Here is an 18,800-nt window from a genome sequence, read left to right as displayed (position 1 = left end):
CGTCTGTGTTGTTAGAGTCATGCCCCTTCCTAAGAAGAACCCAACCCAAGTCCAAGCATTTTGCTTGACCGCGCTCACAGTTCCTTCTGACATGGTACGTGTGTTTGACAGATTTCAATGACATGTCAGGTTGAGGATTTTCTACGGATTTGTAGTACATGTATGGTACATTCGAACGGTGGTCGTTTTTGTGTGTGCGTGTTTGAGGAATTTCATGTTGCTAATTCATTTCTTATGCAGAGCCAATATATTATATATACTCACCAAGCAACAACTGAACAAGAACAAAGCATAACCCAACCATCAGGCTGTCTCTCTGTCTGTCTGTCTACGTGTGTCTTTCTCTCTTTCTCTCGCAGTATAGTTCATTTCTCGGTTTCTCTCTTCCTCTAAACCTCTGGTTTACACACACACACACACACACACACACACACACAGAGTAGTGACACACACACACACACACACACACACACACACACACACACACACACACACACACACACACACACTCGATCAAGGAGTAAAATATAGTCACATAAACATATGATTATTTATGCCGTTATTCATGCTGAAAGGGTCAATGTCTACCAAAAGTGGGTGGATTCCCTGTAGGTGGATTTCCTGTGGGCATTTTTCCTGTATCGGGTGCATTCCCTGCAGGTTAGGGGAAGGGCGTGACTGTCGGTTAACCGATTTGAATTACCATAGTGTTAATTCCCCTTCCAAAATGGTGGTTCAATGGGAGAATCTATTAACATTCCTGAATTCATGTGCAGCATCCGGGATGCAACCAAGCAAACATGCTTCAGCGAGAAAGACAGATAATCCGAAAGGATTAAGTTAACAAAACATCTCTCCACCATTAATTGAATCGCTTTCACTTTCACTATCTTTAAGCTTAAAGTAACTCCATGGTGTCTAACGGAAGTGAAAATACTATGGAACGTTTTGCAGTTTGTCGTTATTGTATGTAATTTATCCCAGCGAAGCTGGAGGTATCCCACGAACACATACTAAGATCGACTTGAGAAATTTTTTCCCCAATAATACATGGTAAAGAAGCATTTTTTGTTGCCAAACTGTGGCTACAGTTGGGGCCAGAAATTCACAAAACTTTGAGAACATACTAACTAAAACACGGTGGGTGTTCTCTAAGGATTCGATTCAATCACATATTCTTACGTCAACTGACATAAATAGCATTAACTTCAGTTCATTGCTTAGGTATTGAAGTAGTACTCGACCCTGGTACAGGGAGAGGTAACTCCCAAAACAAAAACAAGTCTGTTGTCAAGGACAGGAGTCACCTCCCCTACCCCCGTCGCGATATAACCTTGAATGGTTGAAAACGACGTTAAACACCAAATAAAGAAAGAAAGAAAGAAAGACCTCCCCTACCGGCAACCCCGTGCATGCGCGAGCCCTGTCATCATTCCACCCACTTCAACACTACTGATAGGACGTGTTGTAGTTCTCTGGCATTTTTTGCCTTGGCCTTTGTGGAAGGCCATTTGACCTTGGTTTCCTGCGTTGCGTCTCTTCTTCTTGGTAAGAACGTTCTTGTTTTTGCAACGCGTTTTCGACATTTTGTAATATTCGCCTTCCCTGTGAAATTTTGTCACCACGTTTGGCACTTCGTTTCATAATGGCGGATAAAGGCTCGAAAAGCAAATCTAAGCAAGTCTCTCTTCTCGCTTCCCCAGAGAAGGATAAAGATAAAGGTAAAGCCAAAGCTAAGCCTAAGACGCGTACCTCGGTAGCTTCTACCCCGGCTAAGCATTTTGTAGTGCAGGTTTTTGATCCCGCGACTAAGGAGTCTGCGCGCGCGTCGATCGACTCTACGTCGTCTGCACCGGTGTTTCAGTCACCGCCTTTGCTCTCGCCGGTTTCTCGGCCGCGTGATGTCGTGACTAGGGATGAACTCTTGTCCATGTTTGCCGCGCTTAAACAAGATTTGCAGTCTTTGCATTCGGCTGAAAGGAGCGTGACTTGCTCGACGGTCGCTTCCCTACCGCCTGGCGTGGGGGACGTTTCGTCTCTTTCTCGGCTGCATGCGTTAGCCACCATTTCTTCGGCTGACATCGGACCGGACTGTTCTGGTCTGTTGACTGATTCACCTGGTTTTCCAGGGGAGTTTGGTCTCTCAGCACCGCCCGTCTCTGGCGCTCCGGCGTTGGGTGGTGTTAGTGGGAGTTCTCAATTTTTTGGGGGCTCTCAGTCTCACATACCTGTTTTCCCTGGTTTCGCTTCTGCATTTCCGCCGGGATTTCGGACGACTCCTCCTCGGCTGCATTCTGCCCCTGTGGCGTCTGTGCGGGGGAGCGGTGACGCGCGCCAGTCTGTCTCCCTGGGTTCAGCTTCGGCTGTTCGGCCCCTGGGGGGCAGGCAGTAACAGCTTCCTTGTCCGTTTTTGGCCTGGGAGAGGTTGTCGGCGGTCAACGACCTGCTACTTCCGGTTCGGCTTCTGCCGTTCCCCTCAATAGAACGCAGGGGGTAGCCTCCTCCGGTCTCCCCTCCGGGTTTCCTGTCGCGGCTACATGCGGAACGTCGTCCTCCACTTCCGGTTTTGCTTCGGCGAGCATTTCCGGCGGAGGGCAGCACATTGGTGTTTCCGGTAGCAGTGACCCTGCTATTCCGGCTCCGGTGATGCACCGACTTCCGTCCGCTACTTCCGGTTCCGTCTCGACGGTTCCGGTTTTCGGTATCGCTGTCGCTGGGGAATTCTTGGCTAGTGGTTCTGCACTTCCGAGTTTTGGTCAGCCGACTTTAGCCACTTCCTCCTCTGGTGTTCCGGCGGATGTGTGGGTTTCCGGTGGGATTCTGGACCACTATTCTGACGAAGAACAGGAAGGTTGCTTCGAGGGAATAGAGGGTGATGACGATCGTTCTGAGTCAGATTCACCTTTGCGTATCCCCAGCAAGCTTGGCCCTACACTGGAGTTGGCGGCGGAAATCACTTCACGGTACTTCCCCGAAGGTGTCTCAGCCGAATCTACTTTCGCTGCTCCTCCTCCTTCCCCTATGGCGGATTTTGCGTGCATCGGGGATGCTAAGGCGCAGTTTCGCTTTGTCGAGTCGCCTTCTGTCCCTTTTGCGATGGCTCAGGTGTTGGGTGCAGACGCTGCCTCACCCTTCCCTCTTTTGGTCGCTCATGGCAATGCTCCTGCATCTGCTCAGCCTTGGTTGGCTTCGGCACAGGCAGGCGGCGGCCCACCAGCCAATTCGAGAAGAACGCGGCTTCCGAGCAAGCCGCACTCGGCAAGACGGGTATAGACGCGAGAGAACCGCCGTTTGCACGGAACAGGGTCTCCTAGGGCTAGAGGAGAGCGGGCGTTCCTCCCTTGAGCTTTCCTCTCTGGCGGAAACGCTGATTAGGTTTTTGACGAGAGCCATTACGTCATCCATTGAACCCTTCAAATTTCGGGATGACGCGGTTGAGGCAGACGCAGCCATGCTCCTGGCTGCTCTAGCAAAGGTCACTGACAGCCAGATGATGAACGCGGCTCGTCTCTATTCACAAGTTGTGTTTTGGAGACATGAGGCCCTTCTCAACGGCTCGCGTTTGACTGACAAAGCTACCATAGACTCTTTGCGAGTCTCTCCCTTCTCTGAGGGAGCGTTGTTGGGGTCGCGTTCACTGGAGGCTCTTCGGAGGCAAGCCGAAGAAACCCATGACCAGCATGTGGTTCAGCTGACGGAGCTTGCTCTCAAGCAGCAGAGCAACAAACCACGCGGGTCTGCCCCAGCGCCTGCCAAGTCTTCTGGGCAGAAGGCCTCTCACGCAGGAAGAGGCGGCTCGAGGTCCCGCCCTTACCAGCGTAAGCCTTCCTTCGGGAAGCGGGTGTCTGGGCGCAAGCCCAACCCCCAATGAGACACCCCCCCACTCCCCGCGGGTTAGGGGGAGTCCCATATTGGTTTGGACGAGAAAGAATTTACCCGATGCTCCCCAGCATGTCGTAAGAGGCGACTAACGGATTCTGTTTCTCCTTTTACCCTTGTTAAGTGTTTCTTGTATAGAATATAGTCAATTTTTGTAAAGATTTTTTGAAAACGACGTTAAACACCAAATAAAGAAAGAAATGTAAAGATTTTAGTCAAGCAGTAAGTAAGAAATGTTAAGTCCTTTGTACTGGAAACTTGCATTCTCCCAGTAAGGTAATATATTGTACTACGTTGCAAGCCCCTGGAGCAAATTTTTGATTAGTGCTTTTGTGAACAAGAAACAATTGACAAGTGGCTCTATCCCATCTCCCCCCTTCCCCCGTCGCGATATAACCTTCGTGGTTGAAAACGACGTAAAACACCAAATAAAGAAAGAATCACCCCCCCCCCCCCCCCCCCCCCCAGCCTCTACCCGTTTGGTAGCGGCCGGCCTCTCCAGAGCCCTTCCAGCTTGGCTGTCAAACATGCAACAGAAGAGGTTCTCGACCACTCCTCTTTGGGATTCTACGGCAGGATTTTCGTCATACCCAAGGCGTCCGGAGGGTGGCGTCCGGTCTTGGATCTTTCTCCTCTGAACCGCTTTTTGCGCAAAGTTCGGTTCACAATGGAAACGCCAGCAACCGTCAGGGAGGCACTTCGTCCCCTAGACTGGGTGACGTCCGTCGACCTGACGGATGCTTACTTCCATATTCTCATGCACGAGGCAGACCAGAAGTGGCTGCGTTTTGTGTGGGGGGACCGAGTTTTTCAGTTTCGAGCTCTGCCCTTCGGGCTTTCGCTCGCCCCCTGGGTATTCACGATGGTGGTGCGCCATTTTTGCGCCCTTGCGCGGCAGCACGGGGTTCGTCGCCCCTGGAGCAATTTTTTTATTAGTGCTCTTGTGAACAAGAAACAATTAACAAGTGGCTCTATCCCATTTCCCACGGTTGAAAACGACGTTAAACACCAAATAAAGAAAGAAAGAAAGATCCCATTTCCCCCCTTTCCCCGTCGCGATATAACCTTCGTGGTTGAAAACGACGTTAAACACCAAATAAAGAAAGAAAGAAAGAACGGCATTCGTCTCAGAGTGTACTTAGACGACTGGCTGATTCTTCATCAGCAGGAAGCACTCTGCCACCAGCATACCCAGTTCGTTCTTGCCCAGGCACAGGCTCTCGGCTTTCAGGTCAACCGAACCAAGTCCGAGTTGTCTCCAACACAGACCTTTACTTACCTGGGCATGGTATTGGATACACGGGAGTGGACAGTCCGTCCCACTCAATGACGTATCGACAAACTGCAGGCCTTCCTGTCTTCCCTGTTTGGGCGACATTCGGCTCCAGCCAGGACGCTTGCGTCGCTACAGGGCCAGATGGAGTCCATGTCGACTCTCATCCCACTCGGCAGGGCACACAAGCGCCCATTTCAGGAGGCACTCAGTTCAGTCTGGAACCCGGCCTCCCAGGGATGGGATGTTTCAGTCCCTCTTGGGGGCTGGTTTCAGCAGGCCACGCTTCAGTGGATGAACACTCTCTGGCTCACGTAGGGAGTGCCCATAGCGCTACCTCCTCCCTCCACGCATCTCTTTTCGGACGCGTCTCAGAAGGGCTGGGGAGCTCACTTGGACGCACACACGACTTCCGGTAGGTGGTCACCAGAGCAGCAGCTATGGCACATCAACCGCCTCGAGCTCGAGGCGGTGTTCTTGGGCCTACAGCATTTTGTCTCCGCCCTCCAGGGCAACCACGTGTTGATCCATACAGACAACACGACGGTGGCTGCTTATCTGAACAAGCAGGGGGGCTCTCGGTCTCAGCTGTTGTCCAGCCGAGCATGCAAGATACTCTCTTGGTGCGCTCACCATGAGATTCTGATCTCGGCTCGCTATCTGCCCGGCTGTCTGAACGTCTTGGCCGACGCTCTCAGCCGTTCCTCTCAGGTCCTCCATACAGAGTGGACCATTACACATCAGGCGCTCCTACGTCTTTGGGCGCAAGTAGAGCGCCCGATGATCGATCTCTTTGCCACGAGATTCTCGCGTCGCCTCCCGATCTTCGTCTCCCCCTTTCCGGACCCGGAGGCGTGGAAGATCGACGCGATGATGATCAACTGGACGGGGTTAGAGGCTTACGCCTTTCCACCCGTTCCGCTCATCGGAAAGGTCCTGCGAAAGGCCGACCTACAGTGGCCTCGTCTTCTTCTCGTGGCTCCCCGCTGGACGAGCCAGCATTAGTTTCCAGATCTTTTGGGGCTCGCCAGCGGCCCTCTGATACCTCTCGGCCTCAGGCGACGGGAGCTGCTTCAGCCCAGGACGGGAATTCCGCACGAGCGCCTCCAGTTCCTGGACCTTCACGCTTGGAGACTGTGCGGAGATCACTGAGGCACTTAAGGCGTATTAGTCTCGCACTGCGCCGCTCAGAGCATCTAATCAGAAGCTGCTATTTATTTCACTTAATACAGCTAGAAATAAAGACATAGCAAAAACCACGCTTACCAGATGGTCTTCCACACTTATAAGGCTTGCATATCAGTGGTGGCAGACTCAAGGGGGGGGGGGGCAGTCAGTCCTCCCTCTACGATCGCCTCGAACGCATGAGGCTCGAGCGTGGGCGACTTCATTAGCTGTCCTCACGTCTGGTAGGATGGCAGACGTTCTTAACGTTGCTTACTGGACATCTCAGGACGTCTTTCTCAGCTACTACCTTCGGGACATTGCCAGTACTCGCCCGGACGGTACTAGCTGCCTCCCAGCAATGGTTGCCGCAGGCCAGATACTTCCTAGAGAATAATGTGAGTATCCCACCGCCTTTATGTGCAATCTGCTATTTATGTGAGTTGACGTAAGAATATGTGATTGAATCGAAAATTTCAACAATAAATTTTCATTTAATTAATATACTTACTCAACTCACATAGTTAATACCCTCCCAACCATCCCCGCTAACATTTTTATGTGTTGAAGGTGTGTGTTTCCGTGGGGGAATGATGAGTAGCAGGGCTCGCGCATGCGCGGGGTTGCCGGTAGGGGGGTGACTCCTGTCCTTGACAACGGACTTGTTTATGTTTTGGGAGTTACCTCCCCCTGTACCAGGGTCGAGTACAACTTCAATACCTAAGCAATGAACTGAAGTTAATGCTATTTATGTGAGTTGAGTAAGTATATTAATTAAATGAAATTTATTGTTGACATTTTTGATTTTTGATCAAACGCCACCCGAGGCCGCTTTATGCGGGTGTAAATTCCAAGTCTACAACATAATGCTCACACATGTAGACGACGTCCAGATGTTTTGACGTCAATGCATCATGATGTCATCCCCTCTTGGGCCATTCTCTCGCTCGCGTGGCGTGTGTGTGTGTGCATGTGTGTTTTTGTATGTGTGTATTTGTGTCAGTGTGTGTGTGTGCGTGCGTGTAAGGTTTTTGTGTGTGTGTGTGTGTGTGTGTGTGTGTGTGTGTGTGTGTGTGTGTGTGTTAGAAACTTCCGTTGAAATGTTTCTTAACCCCAATGTCATCACAAATTCCCAACCTTGGGCAATTAAAGATTCTGTATTCTGGAGAAAGAAAAGAGAGAGAGTGTGTGTGTGTGTAGGCTATGTCAGTATGTGTGTGCGTGTTCGTGTGTGTGTGTGACTTGGGGGGTGAGAGAGAGTGAGAGGGATAAAGAGAGATATATTGAGAGAGAGCCGATTTGTCCTTCTCTGGGTGTATGCAGTGCCTTAGAATTGCACTTAGCTGTGTTTTTTTCCATATAGTTTTTGATTGCAAGTTTCAAAAATTGCAATACAGAATAGAATTTCTAAGAAATACATGTACCAAAAAAGATTAAAACTTTAACATCGAAACCCACCGAAGCTTTCAGTGAGATCGGTGGAACGCTACAGGAATAATTCAAAGCACAAAAAGGAGTCTCAGCTTACATGCCAGCGTATGAACATGCTGCAATTCTTGCTATTCTTGTCCAAACAGTAGGCAAAATATTATTTTGTTTGATTATCAATTTATCCGTCACATTTTTTCTCTTAATTTCAGCTGTAACCAGCCACATCGGTGAGAGTTAAAACTGAAATGATGGAAAGCCTTTGGACTTCACCCAAAGGCAACCAAGACTCCTACTTCAATGTCAGTCTTGTTTTCCGCCTTCGTACCTGCCGCCCAGGACCTCAACTAGTGTCAGATGATGAAGAAGGCAGAGATTATACAGATCTGTCAAATTACGTGAACCAGGCCGTGAGCTGGTTGTTCGCGGTTGGTGAGGAGTCTGAAAGAGTTGACTTCTTTTGGGAAGAAAGAGATGACTGTCACGATGTGGTGCACACATCCTTAGGTGGCTCAGCTTCAACAGCGTCTGTTTTTGTATTACTGTGTGGTGCCGTGATAGGTCTATTGCTGACTTTTATTATCTTATTCAGACTGTGGAAGAAAAAAGTATTGCGACTGCGAGACAAGGAGATCGAACCAGCAGAAACTATTACGAAGACAAAAGAAGCGCTTGATGGTGATAAACAAGAGAAACAGGAGGATGTCGAAGTTGAAAATGTTGGAGGGGAGGGGCTCAGTCAAACTGACTCGTTAATGCTCAAAAGCAAAGAAAAGGAAAGGTTACTACCGAAGCCGACCCTACCTGTGATTATTGTGCAAGCAAACCCGCCTAGCCTCGGTCATCAGGGCTTGGATCCCTTGCAGTTTGTCACTAAGCCTGACAGCGCTCACTTTTTGACCTACACCTTAGAGCATCTCTCGGCTCAGCTGGACTGGATGCTTGGTCTGGGTGCACCTGAGGATCCTTCACAAAGCAGCGACTCCATGTCACCAACAGCTGCTTCCCTGATCACCCCCAGGCTTCAGAGAAAAGGAATCAGGCGACCTCGATGGCGAACTTTGGTGTCTCTTCCACTGGGGGCTACAAGCTTGTCTCCTGATGACAGGAATAAGGTGCGCACATGGCAAAAAGTGGAGGAGATGGAGAGAAGAATGAAATGGAAACAGCTGGATGTGGGAGATCTTGACATTAACGCAGTCAATGACAGTCGCCTTAGCACAGTACTGCAGTTCTACCAGCAGTCATGCCCTGTGAACGCTGATCAGTGGAGCGCGTGTTGTCTCCTTGTGAACTATACCCTCACCCTTCTGAAACAGGAACTGTTAAGTGATAATTCTGACAGAAATCCTTTGAAGATTCTAGAGCTGTGCAGTTTTGGCAGCGCAGCTGATGGGATATGCATATCACGTGCTGATCGGTTTGATGTGATGCTCGTGGTGCAGCTTCCTTCATGTTCTGAGATGAGCGTCTTTCACAGTGGCATGTGTGAAGACATAGCAGGGGGCAAGCTGGTTCTCGGAATTAAAGAATCCCCATCACCCTCAGGAAGAACATCCTGGCAACTGCTCCAGAAGGATCGGGTCGGGGACAGCTTTGGAATGTTTCTTTCTCACAGAGAAGTTGTGAAAACTGTGCAGAGATCGATCTCCAATGCCCTTGAGAAGCTGAAGTTGAAGAACAAGTCTTTGCTGGATCGTCTACCTTTCAATCTGCACCTTAATCAGTATGAGCAACTCACGCTGTGTCTGGAGACCAAAACTTTGAATGGACTGGGTTTGGGCCTGTCAAAGATAAACATATACCTGACTCCAGCAGTGCAAGTAACGTCCCACGACAGTAACCCTCTGCCCGCATTGTACGCTGTTCCACCCTGGAACTTTCGCAGCAGTGATGATGCTGATGCCAGCAGGCTTCGACTCCAGGCACGCATAATGCGAAACACCAACCACGATGTACCAGCTGGTCTCCTCTGGCAGCTGAACTGCTCGGAACTGAGCAGTTCTTTCCTGGCATCGGCTGACCAGAAACTGTCTTCCGCGGGCGTGACAGGTTGTCAGGTGATGTGCCAGCAGATTCTGCGTGCCCTGTTCTCTCGCAGCGGCAAAGACGTTCTCTTGACCATGGGAGAGATTGAGTCTCATGTCCTTGACTCGGTCATCTTCTTCCTCCTCTTGGAGAGCCCACCGTCCTCGTGGACCTTGGCCTTCTTGCCTGACCGGATCTCAGACTGCGTTCACTTTTTGCGGTCGGCGGTGCAGAGTGCTTGGATGCCTGGGTTCATGGTACACAACCCGCACCTCCTGAACCAGATGCCTGCGCTGAAGCTGCTTCCCCTGTTGACTGGTCGGCAGGAGAATATCTTGGCCAACGTTGGTCCACACACAGCTGACACCATCCTCAACCTTATGGACGCTCGCCTTCAGGAGTCGGGACTGCGACGATGTCTGAAAGAGGAGTACTCCACCGAGATGTGGGAGTATGAGTTCTTCATCTTTGGCTGAAACACTGATGCGAGAGAGAGGGAGAGGGGGAGGGTGGGAGAGAGAGGTGTATGATACCGATTTTGTGTTTACAGTCTACACTTGATAATTATGTTTATGATTGTAGATTGTGTGTGCATGCATTTATGAAGGAGAGAAAGAGGGAGAGATTAGAGAGAGGAAGACAGAGTAAATGAATCCCAGTAATTTAAGAGTGTACACAACTTTTTTATTAAGCAGTATTCTGTCGTTCTTATGAATGCATAATTATGTGTAAGGCAAAAAAAAAAAAAGGTCTGTTTACAGTAACATAGGGTGAAAAAATAGGGTCGGCAGGTCGGCTTTTTTTTCTTCTTTTTTTTTCTTTTTTTATCTCCCCTTTCACAGTTCATTTCTTCTCATCAATCCCTGTTTTTGCCCAACATAACTATAAACAGTACTTTGAGCTTACCTCCCTTCTGTCGTCTGCTGTTTGAGCGCAAACAGCTCTATTTTGGATGCGTTTTTTTTTTTTCAGACGATCCAAAAAAAAAGATTAGGGTCGGGCCTAAAAACTAGGGTCGGTCGGGTTACCGTAAACAGACCTTTTTTTTTTTTTTGCCTAATGACTGTCTAACTCAGATGTTCACTGTGTCACAAGTCAGCTTTTAGTACATGTATAATTTATTATTTATGGTGATCTAGGTGTCTTTGTCTTCTATGAAAATGATAAGCATATATATATTGTATAATTCAATTATCTTTTCTAGACTGTACATGGTATGATTTTTTTGACAGTTTTGAATTTGGGATATGGTTAGCTTGTGAATGTGACCAAAGGACGTGTAGACATCCATGTATGTTAATGTATTTGTCACTGATCGAGTTCTGAATACTGCAAAGTTTAGTCATTTTACATGAGGCCCCCCCTCCAAAAAATAGGTGTGGTTAACATAGCCAAACAAAATAGGGTAGGAAGGTAGGCAATCACTTGTTTTTTTTAAACTTTTTTTTCTTAATAGCAGAGCAACCAAGCGTGTAGCACTCGCAACCGAAGAAGATGCTGCCATTTTTGTCATGGCAAGCGTCTGTTGGGCCTTTTTAGTAGAAGGAGTTATTTCCCTTGCATTGTCTGTCGTCTGCATGACGACTCGAGCGCTTTCGCTTTCATTGCGTTTTCTGCACTCGTTTTCTTGTTTTTTTGTGTGTTTTTTTTTGACAAATGTAATAAAAAGTTATAGGGTCGGCCCCTAAAAATAGGGTAGGTCGGGTTACCGTAACCACACCTATTTTTTTTTTAGGTCTGATGTATGTTCTTCACATCAACATATATTTTGTTGAGGAGAGTGCATGTGTTAGCCTGTGATTTGTAAAAATGTAAAAACATTTTACAAATCACGTTGAACCTAAAACCGCAATTTGTAAAAATGTAAAAAATATCGCATTCCACAAAGTAATGCATGCCTTTTATTATTATTAATTTTTCTTGTTTAGAGCCTCTATGCTGAGTGGTGGGGGTGGTTTTAGTTCCACATCCCATTTTGGTGCAATCCCATTTTGCCACCTTCCCATTTTTTGCCCCATCCCATTTTTGCGACATTTCACAAGCCAAGCGTCATTTTACTAACATCTCATAATAATAGCGCGACATCCCATTTTGACACCATATCCCATTTGGCCGCCATGCCCTTTCACCGCATTCCATTTTGCCCCCATTCCATTGTCGCGACATTTCAGAAGCCAAGCGTCATTTTACTACCGTGTCATAACAATAGCGTGACATCCCATTTTGACACCATCCCATTTTTTATTTATTCTTCTTGCCAAGCCTCACTATACTACTATAATGCGTTATTCAACTAGGAAGACATTCTGTTTACGCCAAATCCCATTTTTGCCAGAATCCAAAATGTCGCGAAATAGGGATGGCGGCAAATTGGGATGACGGCAAAACGGCATGGCGACAAAATGGAATGTGGCGCTAGTGGTATGACACGGTGGTAAAATGACACTTGGCCTGTGAAATGTCGCAAAAATGGGATGGGGGCAAAATGGGATAACAGCAAAACGGGATTGCGCCAAAATGGGATGTGGAGCTAATGGTACATCAGGTAAAATGACACTTGGCCTGTAAAATGTCGCGAAAATGGGATGGGGGCGAAATGGGCTAACGGCGAAACGGGATTGCGCCAAAATGAGATGTGGAGCTAATGGTACATGATATGGTGGTAAAATGACACTTGGCCTGAGAAATGTCGCCAAAATGGGATGGGGGCGAATTGGGATAACGGCGAAACAGGACTAATAGATCCCTTGACTTTGGGGTAGTGCGACTCTGTCACTGCTAGCTTTCCACTGGGAGGAAGCGACCGGAATTTCCCAACAATGGGACATCCTAGTAATGAAAAAAAAAAAGAAAAAAAAAATCTCAAAATTAAGTCGCGCTACCCCAAAAGTCAAGGGATTTCGTTTTTGTCCCTTGACTTTGGAGATGACAAGAAAATATCAGGCGCAAAAACATGATTTGTAAAAATTTTACATTTTTACAAATCACGGGTTAACAGCATGCCCCTTCCACCTTTTTCTTACATGTTAATAATGTGCATGATTAAAGTTTTATAAGTTTTGAGTTTATTTCTGCCATGTATAGCAACAAAAGAGAGAGAGAAAAGAAAGTAAGAGAAAAAGAATAAGAAAAGAATGGAACACAATTATGCCCGAGTGTAAATGACAAAGGTGTACACATTTTGATTCTTTTTATGTTTTTGTAGGCAGAAAAAGAGAACATAAGAACTTCAGAGAGGAAGACAAATTTTCACTTCGTATGCCTTTCTTCAACACACTTTAAAAAAAATAGAACTTTTGTAAACAGTATTTTTACTTATCATATTTGGAGTAAAAAAGCTGGTACATTTTACAAGTAAATGAACAAGAAGAAAGCTCAAGTTCAGTAATCAGATGCCTTACTCCTGATGCCAAATCACAGTCAGTGTTGTATTATGACTTCTTTTATAAGTCTGATTTTTTTCAACTTTTTTATTGTCCCTGCTTTATGTTTTTTACGTGTATGTGATTTGTATAGATTTACATGTGCACTTTTTAAAATATATTTTTTTATTGGAAAACAGTGGATAGCAGTTCTAGTGTTTTGATTTTGAATCGATCTGAATATTTTGGGGGGTACAAAATTGGAAGAAAGGCAACTGACATTATTTTACATTTAGTCAGGTTTTGGTGAAGTGCTCTACGCTACTGCGCTATACTGCGGACGTATATCCGACGGTATCGTCATGATCATCATCATCATTTGTTAAAAAAACAGGAGCCATAAGGCTTGTTATTGACTTTCTTGTTTGTCTGGGAATTAATACTGTTGTGTCACATACAATCTCAAATTTGACACCATTCATTTTCATACATATTTGATAAATTTTGTTTTGTTTAACTCGAACAGAGTTCTGACTTTAATGACATCATCTGATAAGGAGGGCATTCTAGTCGTTTATTTACTCTTTGAGAAAAAAAAAGTGAATTTCTGTCGAGTTTTAACTGTTTTATTATCTTGAAACTATTGTTGCTGTATATGTCACCCGTTTCATTTACAAAACAGAAAAACAACAACTTAGGAATCATGAATTATATGATATACGTGAAGTGAATCTCTGCTTCTTCTCTTGCATGCAACATTACCCGCTATTACGAGTTAGTTTTACTAAATGTAAAAAGGGTGAGTCTGACAAATAAAAGAAAAGTCGAGCTTATTCAGAAGCTGGAAACTGGCTGCAAAAAAAGAAAGGCAGTAGCTGAGAAATATGGAATGTGTGTTTGTGTGTGTAAGGGAGGGGGGGCGTGCGTGTGTGTGTGTGTGTGTGCAGAAAAAAGCAAGGAGGCTCGAAGAACAACAGCCAACAGGTAAAAGATTAATGGGAATATATCTCACATCAAACGCAATGTGTGGACACGGAAATAAAACGTACAGTGAAAAAAAGTTCGGTTATATTGAATTTCTGAAGGAACAAGGAGGGACTCTCTCTCTCTCTCTCTCTCTCTTGGGGACGGGGACGTTGCTCAGTTGGTAGCGCGCTGGCTTTGTAGCCAGTTGGTCGCTATCAGCGTGGGTTCGATCCCCACGTTCGGCGAGAGATTTATTTCTCGGAGTCAACCAAGAATTGCCTAAATTGAAGTTCCGGCTATATTGAAGGTCTTCCCGGGTCCCGTGCCACTTCAATATAGCCGGGTTTCACTATAAAAAAAACCAGGTCAGTTTTGGTGTTCTATTTGATGCGAGTGGAAATAATCAAGATGTGTGCGTGTTGGTTGTCACAGTGGACATATTTTTACATCATATAAACACAATATATTTTGACAATCTTGGATGAATTTTAACAGGGATAGTTATATACCTTTGTTTCAGTAAGTTTTAACTGTTGTTTTAAACTTTGGAGATGTTTTTGCCATTATTTTTTGTGAACTAGTTTGTCTTGTGTCACAACCAACAATCTCAAATTATTTGACTAACAACTGATAAAATCATGTCAAGTGTTGCTCAAAGTATCTTTTAACACATGTTTCCAGATAGCCAAAGGACACAACTTAAAACATGCACAAACTGAACACTTTAAATCCATTTTGGAGATTGTCACTTTCAGTCCTGATTGTCAACGACCTTTTGTCAGAGGCATATTATCTATGTGCTTTTACAGAATAATTAATAGAGTAACTGGTTTTTCTAAGAGTGTGTGAGCGTTTTAGGGATAAGGGTAAATTAACTGTGAGATATTATGCCATATAGCCATAACTAACCATTCCTTATTTGACTCCATGTTGCCATACATATGACGTGTATATATGTCAGATATACTGTATAGTGTTCACAAGTAGATATTGCATTTTTTAAGACTGTTAAGTAAGTTTAGTTGAAGCTGCTTAAATGCCCATGAAAACTTTGGTGCCATTTTAAAGACGTACGTCAACAACTTTTCAGAAATATGACATTATTATTGAGTCACTTGAGAAAAAGTGACTCTATGTAATCGGTCAGTGTTAGTCTGTCCGGCCGGCCGTCCGTAGACACCACCTTAACGTTGGACTTTTCTCGGAAACTATCAAAGCGATCGGGCTCATATTTTGTTTAGTCGTGACCTCCAATGACCTCTACACTTTAACGATGGTTTCGTTGACCTTTGACCTTTTTCAAGGTCACAGGTCAGCGTCAAAGGAAAAATTAGACATTTTATATCTTTGACAAAGTTCATCGGATGTGATTGAAACTTTGTAGGATTATTCTTTACATCAAAGTATTTACATCTGTAGCCTTTTACGAACGTTATCAGAAAAACAAGGGAGATAACTAGCCTTTTCTGTTCGGCAACACACAACTTAACGTTGGGCTTTTCTCGGAAACTATAAAAGTGACCGGGCTCAAATTTTATGTGAACGTGACTCATTGTGTTGTGAATAGCAATTTCTTCCTGTCCATCTGATGCCTCATATAATATTCAGAACTGCGAAAGTGACTCGATCGAGCGTTTGCTCTTCTTGTTATTATTATGGAGAGCTTATATAGCGCGAACCACAACTGTGCTCTCCGCGCTTTACATATTAATTTCTGCCGTTTGAAATGGAATTTTTTACAGACAGACAGACAAACAGACATTTTTTTTTACACACAATATATAACGCATTCACATCGACCAGCAAACTTCAAGCCTATTAGGCGAACATTCACCTTTCACGGCCTATTATTCCAAGTCAAACGGGTATTTGGTGGACATTTTTATCTATGCCTATACAATTTTGCCAGGAAAGACCCTTTTGTCAATCGTGGGATCTTTAACGTGCACACCTCAATGTGCACGAAGGGACCTCGGTTTTTCGTCTCATCCGAAAGACTAGCACTTGAACCCACCACCTAGGTTAGGAAAGGGGGGAGAAAATTGCGGCCTGACCCAGGGTCGAACATGCAACTTCTCGCTTCCGAGCGCAAGTGCGTTACCACATGAGGTCAATGCATCAGGACATAACAGATGCACGCCTTTTCCCCCTGAGTTGGAGATCTGACATCAAAGAGAAGAACAAACTTTCTTCTTCTTCTTGTAACTTGTGCAGTCTAGAGCTTTTAACTCTTAATGACATCTCATGGTGAGATTTGTGCCTTCGATGCCTTTAAAAAAAAATTTTTTTAAACCTTGCCAATATGTTGACCTTGGGAAATACAGAAAAAAAACTGCTGTACCTGGGTTCGAACACATTGATAGCGACAACCTGGTTACAAAGCCAGCTTTCTACCAACGGAGTTAAGGACCCGACCATGAAATAAACATTTCTTACTGTTAAAGTGAACAATGGCATTCTGCAAAGTTTTGTCACATCAGTTCATCTTTGAGAAAAAGGTAGGAAGGATGCTTGAAAATCAACTGGATCTTGGTGATCCAAGTCACATCAACAGTGCAATAGTCACATGTACAGCTCTGGTTACACCATGCAACTTTGCTGCAGGCAACTGGCCATATGCTGTGTGGCAATGTGTAACCTGGTGATGTATGAGCAAACACAGAGATGGTGATCATCGACAGCTGTTTTATGTGATGGATGCTAGTTGCATACTGCAGAATTGCATGGTGTAACAAAACCTTAATTTCACCACTGGGCTGTGCTTGTTTGTTGTTCAATCGTTCTGAATCAAAAGCAAGATATGAAGACAGGGCCTTTGAAAGCAAATGTTATGGGTTTCGTTTCCATTTGTATTACGCCAACACCAGTATTTCTGCACTAAGTAGGCTTATTGAAGGTCAACAAGAGTCATTTAAGTGATCTGTACACCAAACTGCCTTTCAGTTGTTCATACCTTGGTGGAACATATTTTTAGTCCAACATTTATTACTGCATATATGCTGGAATGTGTGCCACCAGCATGGCGATGACAATTTTTGTGTGCCAAACCCCTTCATGTATGTTTTGTGCATTTTTTGTAATACTAAATCACAGGAGCTTGTATCAAAGCACTGGTCGATCAAAATATCCTACTCCTTTATCTTTACTGTAAAATTATTAAATCATAGTAATAATACTACAGTAAGTATAGGGGTAGGATATTACTTCTATCGACCGGCCCTTTGATACAAGCTCCTGTGTAGTAAATGTACCAACTGTAGTTTCTGCAATGCCTTTAACTTGTAATGTGAACTAAGAACAGATGTCTAGGAAATGTTAGGCCTGAATAGACACTTTAATTTGTTGTGGGTGTTTCATGCACGTTATCTTTGAGAAATTTGAATTTAAAGAGCGGGTGTTACAACACATATTTGGGGTAGTGGTGTAGACCGACTTTGTTCATAGTTTGTGACGCTAGCAAGGCTTTATTCTTGCACCTTTTTTTCTCTAAATGAATACGGTATTCCCCATGGAAAAACTGTATGTGTCATGTGCCACTTTTAATTTCAGTACCATGCTATTTACATCTTGTGATGAAAAAAGAGAAAATCCCTTTTTTCTAGGGGGGTTTGGGGGCATGCTCCCCCGAAATTTTGTTAAATAGTACATTAAAATCTGTGCAATTTGGTGCAATGTATATTCTGAGACTAAAATTCAACTCGTTTGGATCAGGTAAAAAAGACATTCTCCTCGCTTCCCCCCACAAAAAACACCCAACCAAACCACACAAAAAACTTTTACACAACAATGGATACATATTTATGTAATGAACCATGTATCCATAATCTAATATTGGCAATAGTATGATCCAAGTGACGCCCCAATCCATTGAAGCTCAAAATGACTATTAGTTATCAGGAGTTTTCAGTCAGCACAATTTAACTCTCAAGCCTCCAGTGTTCTCTTCCATCTTCACTTCTCTCCATATCATTCAGTCAACAAGTTATAGATACTGTGATGAAATGGGACGCGGAAAAATAGATTACTCCAGCGGAATTCGTAAGTTGTGTCCGCGGAAAAGTCCCACCCCTGTATTTAGAAGACGAGAAAGAAAAACTGACCCAAGATTTTTTATTTTTTTAAAAAAAAATTTTTTTATTCACTCACGAGACATGGACATTTTCTCTTTACAATGGAAATATTCCTTATATTTACAAATCAAATTTTCTACTTAATATCTGAAACTCAAAAATTACAAACACTGATCCCCGACAAGTTGTCTTTCTAAAAATACTAACACACATTTTCCCAATTAATATTACGTAATTTACAAAATTTCTCATCTTTTTACAAGAATGGTTTGAGTTTGTTGCGGTTGACCCAAGATTTAGTTGATTTTTCTGTATTTGCTGTATTCAGCTTTGCGGGATCTTTTTCAAGGAAGTTTGGTTATTGTCTATTATTATCGTGTGTAAATGTACTCCAGTACATGAACTAAATTAATCAAATTTTTTTGCGTTCTTAAAAATCTAAGAATTTTCAATATATATATATATATATATAATATATATATATATATATATATATATATAATATATATATATTTATAAAATATGCTGCGAATAAAGTAATTTTAACAATAATCTCTTTTCTTGTTGGATCTGAATTGTACAAGGAACTAAAACTATTTTTGAGTAATTAAAAGTACAAAAAATGTCTTT

The 18,800-nt window shown here is 44.4% G+C and overlaps 2 protein-coding genes across 2 annotated transcripts; both read left to right on the top strand.

Annotated features, from left to right (window-relative positions):
• Positions 1–21: 21 nt before the first annotated feature.
• On the top strand, positions 22–18,661 carry LOC138982643 (uncharacterized). The gene is made up of 2 exons (XM_070355969.1): positions 22–94; positions 7,957–18,661. Exon 2 carries the CDS (start codon positions 7,993–7,995, stop codon positions 10,246–10,248), a length of 2,256 nt encoding a protein of 751 aa, XP_070212070.1. The 5' UTR covers positions 22–94; positions 7,957–7,992; the 3' UTR covers positions 10,249–18,661.
• On the top strand, positions 4,547–6,157 carry LOC138951564 (uncharacterized). The gene is made up of 3 exons (XM_070323145.1): positions 4,547–4,669; positions 5,048–5,167; positions 5,471–6,157. The coding sequence occupies exons 1-3, from the start codon at positions 4,547–4,549 to the stop codon at positions 6,155–6,157; spliced, it is 930 nt and encodes a 309-aa protein (XP_070179246.1).
• Positions 18,662–18,800: the final 139 nt, after the last annotated feature.

This window comes from Littorina saxatilis, linkage group LG1, assembly GCF_037325665.1.
Source record: "Littorina saxatilis isolate snail1 linkage group LG1, US_GU_Lsax_2.0, whole genome shotgun sequence".
NCBI lineage: Eukaryota > Metazoa > Mollusca > Gastropoda > Littorinimorpha > Littorinidae > Littorina > Littorina saxatilis.
The sequence above is the reverse complement of the archived record's forward strand: the minus strand, read 5'-3'. Positions and strand labels throughout refer to the sequence as shown.

What these genes read in the sequence shown, in the direction of transcription:
- LOC138951564 (XM_070323145.1), top strand. Translation starts at nt 4,547, where the DNA reads ATGGAAACGCCAGCAACCGTCAGGGAGGCACTTCGTCCCCTAGACTGG. An exon ending in ACCAGAAGTGGCTGCGTTTT is followed by an intron (nt 4,670 to 5,047) that starts GTGTGGGGGGAC and finishes CTTCATCAGCAG; the next exon opens with GAAGCACTCTGCCACCAGCA. An exon ending in CCTTTACTTACCTGGGCATG is followed by an intron (nt 5,168 to 5,470) that starts GTATTGGATACA and finishes TGGCTCACGTAG; the next exon opens with GGAGTGCCCATAGCGCTACC.
- LOC138982643 (XM_070355969.1), top strand. Translation starts at nt 7,993, where the DNA reads ATGATGGAAAGCCTTTGGACTTCACCCAAAGGCAACCAAGACTCCTAC.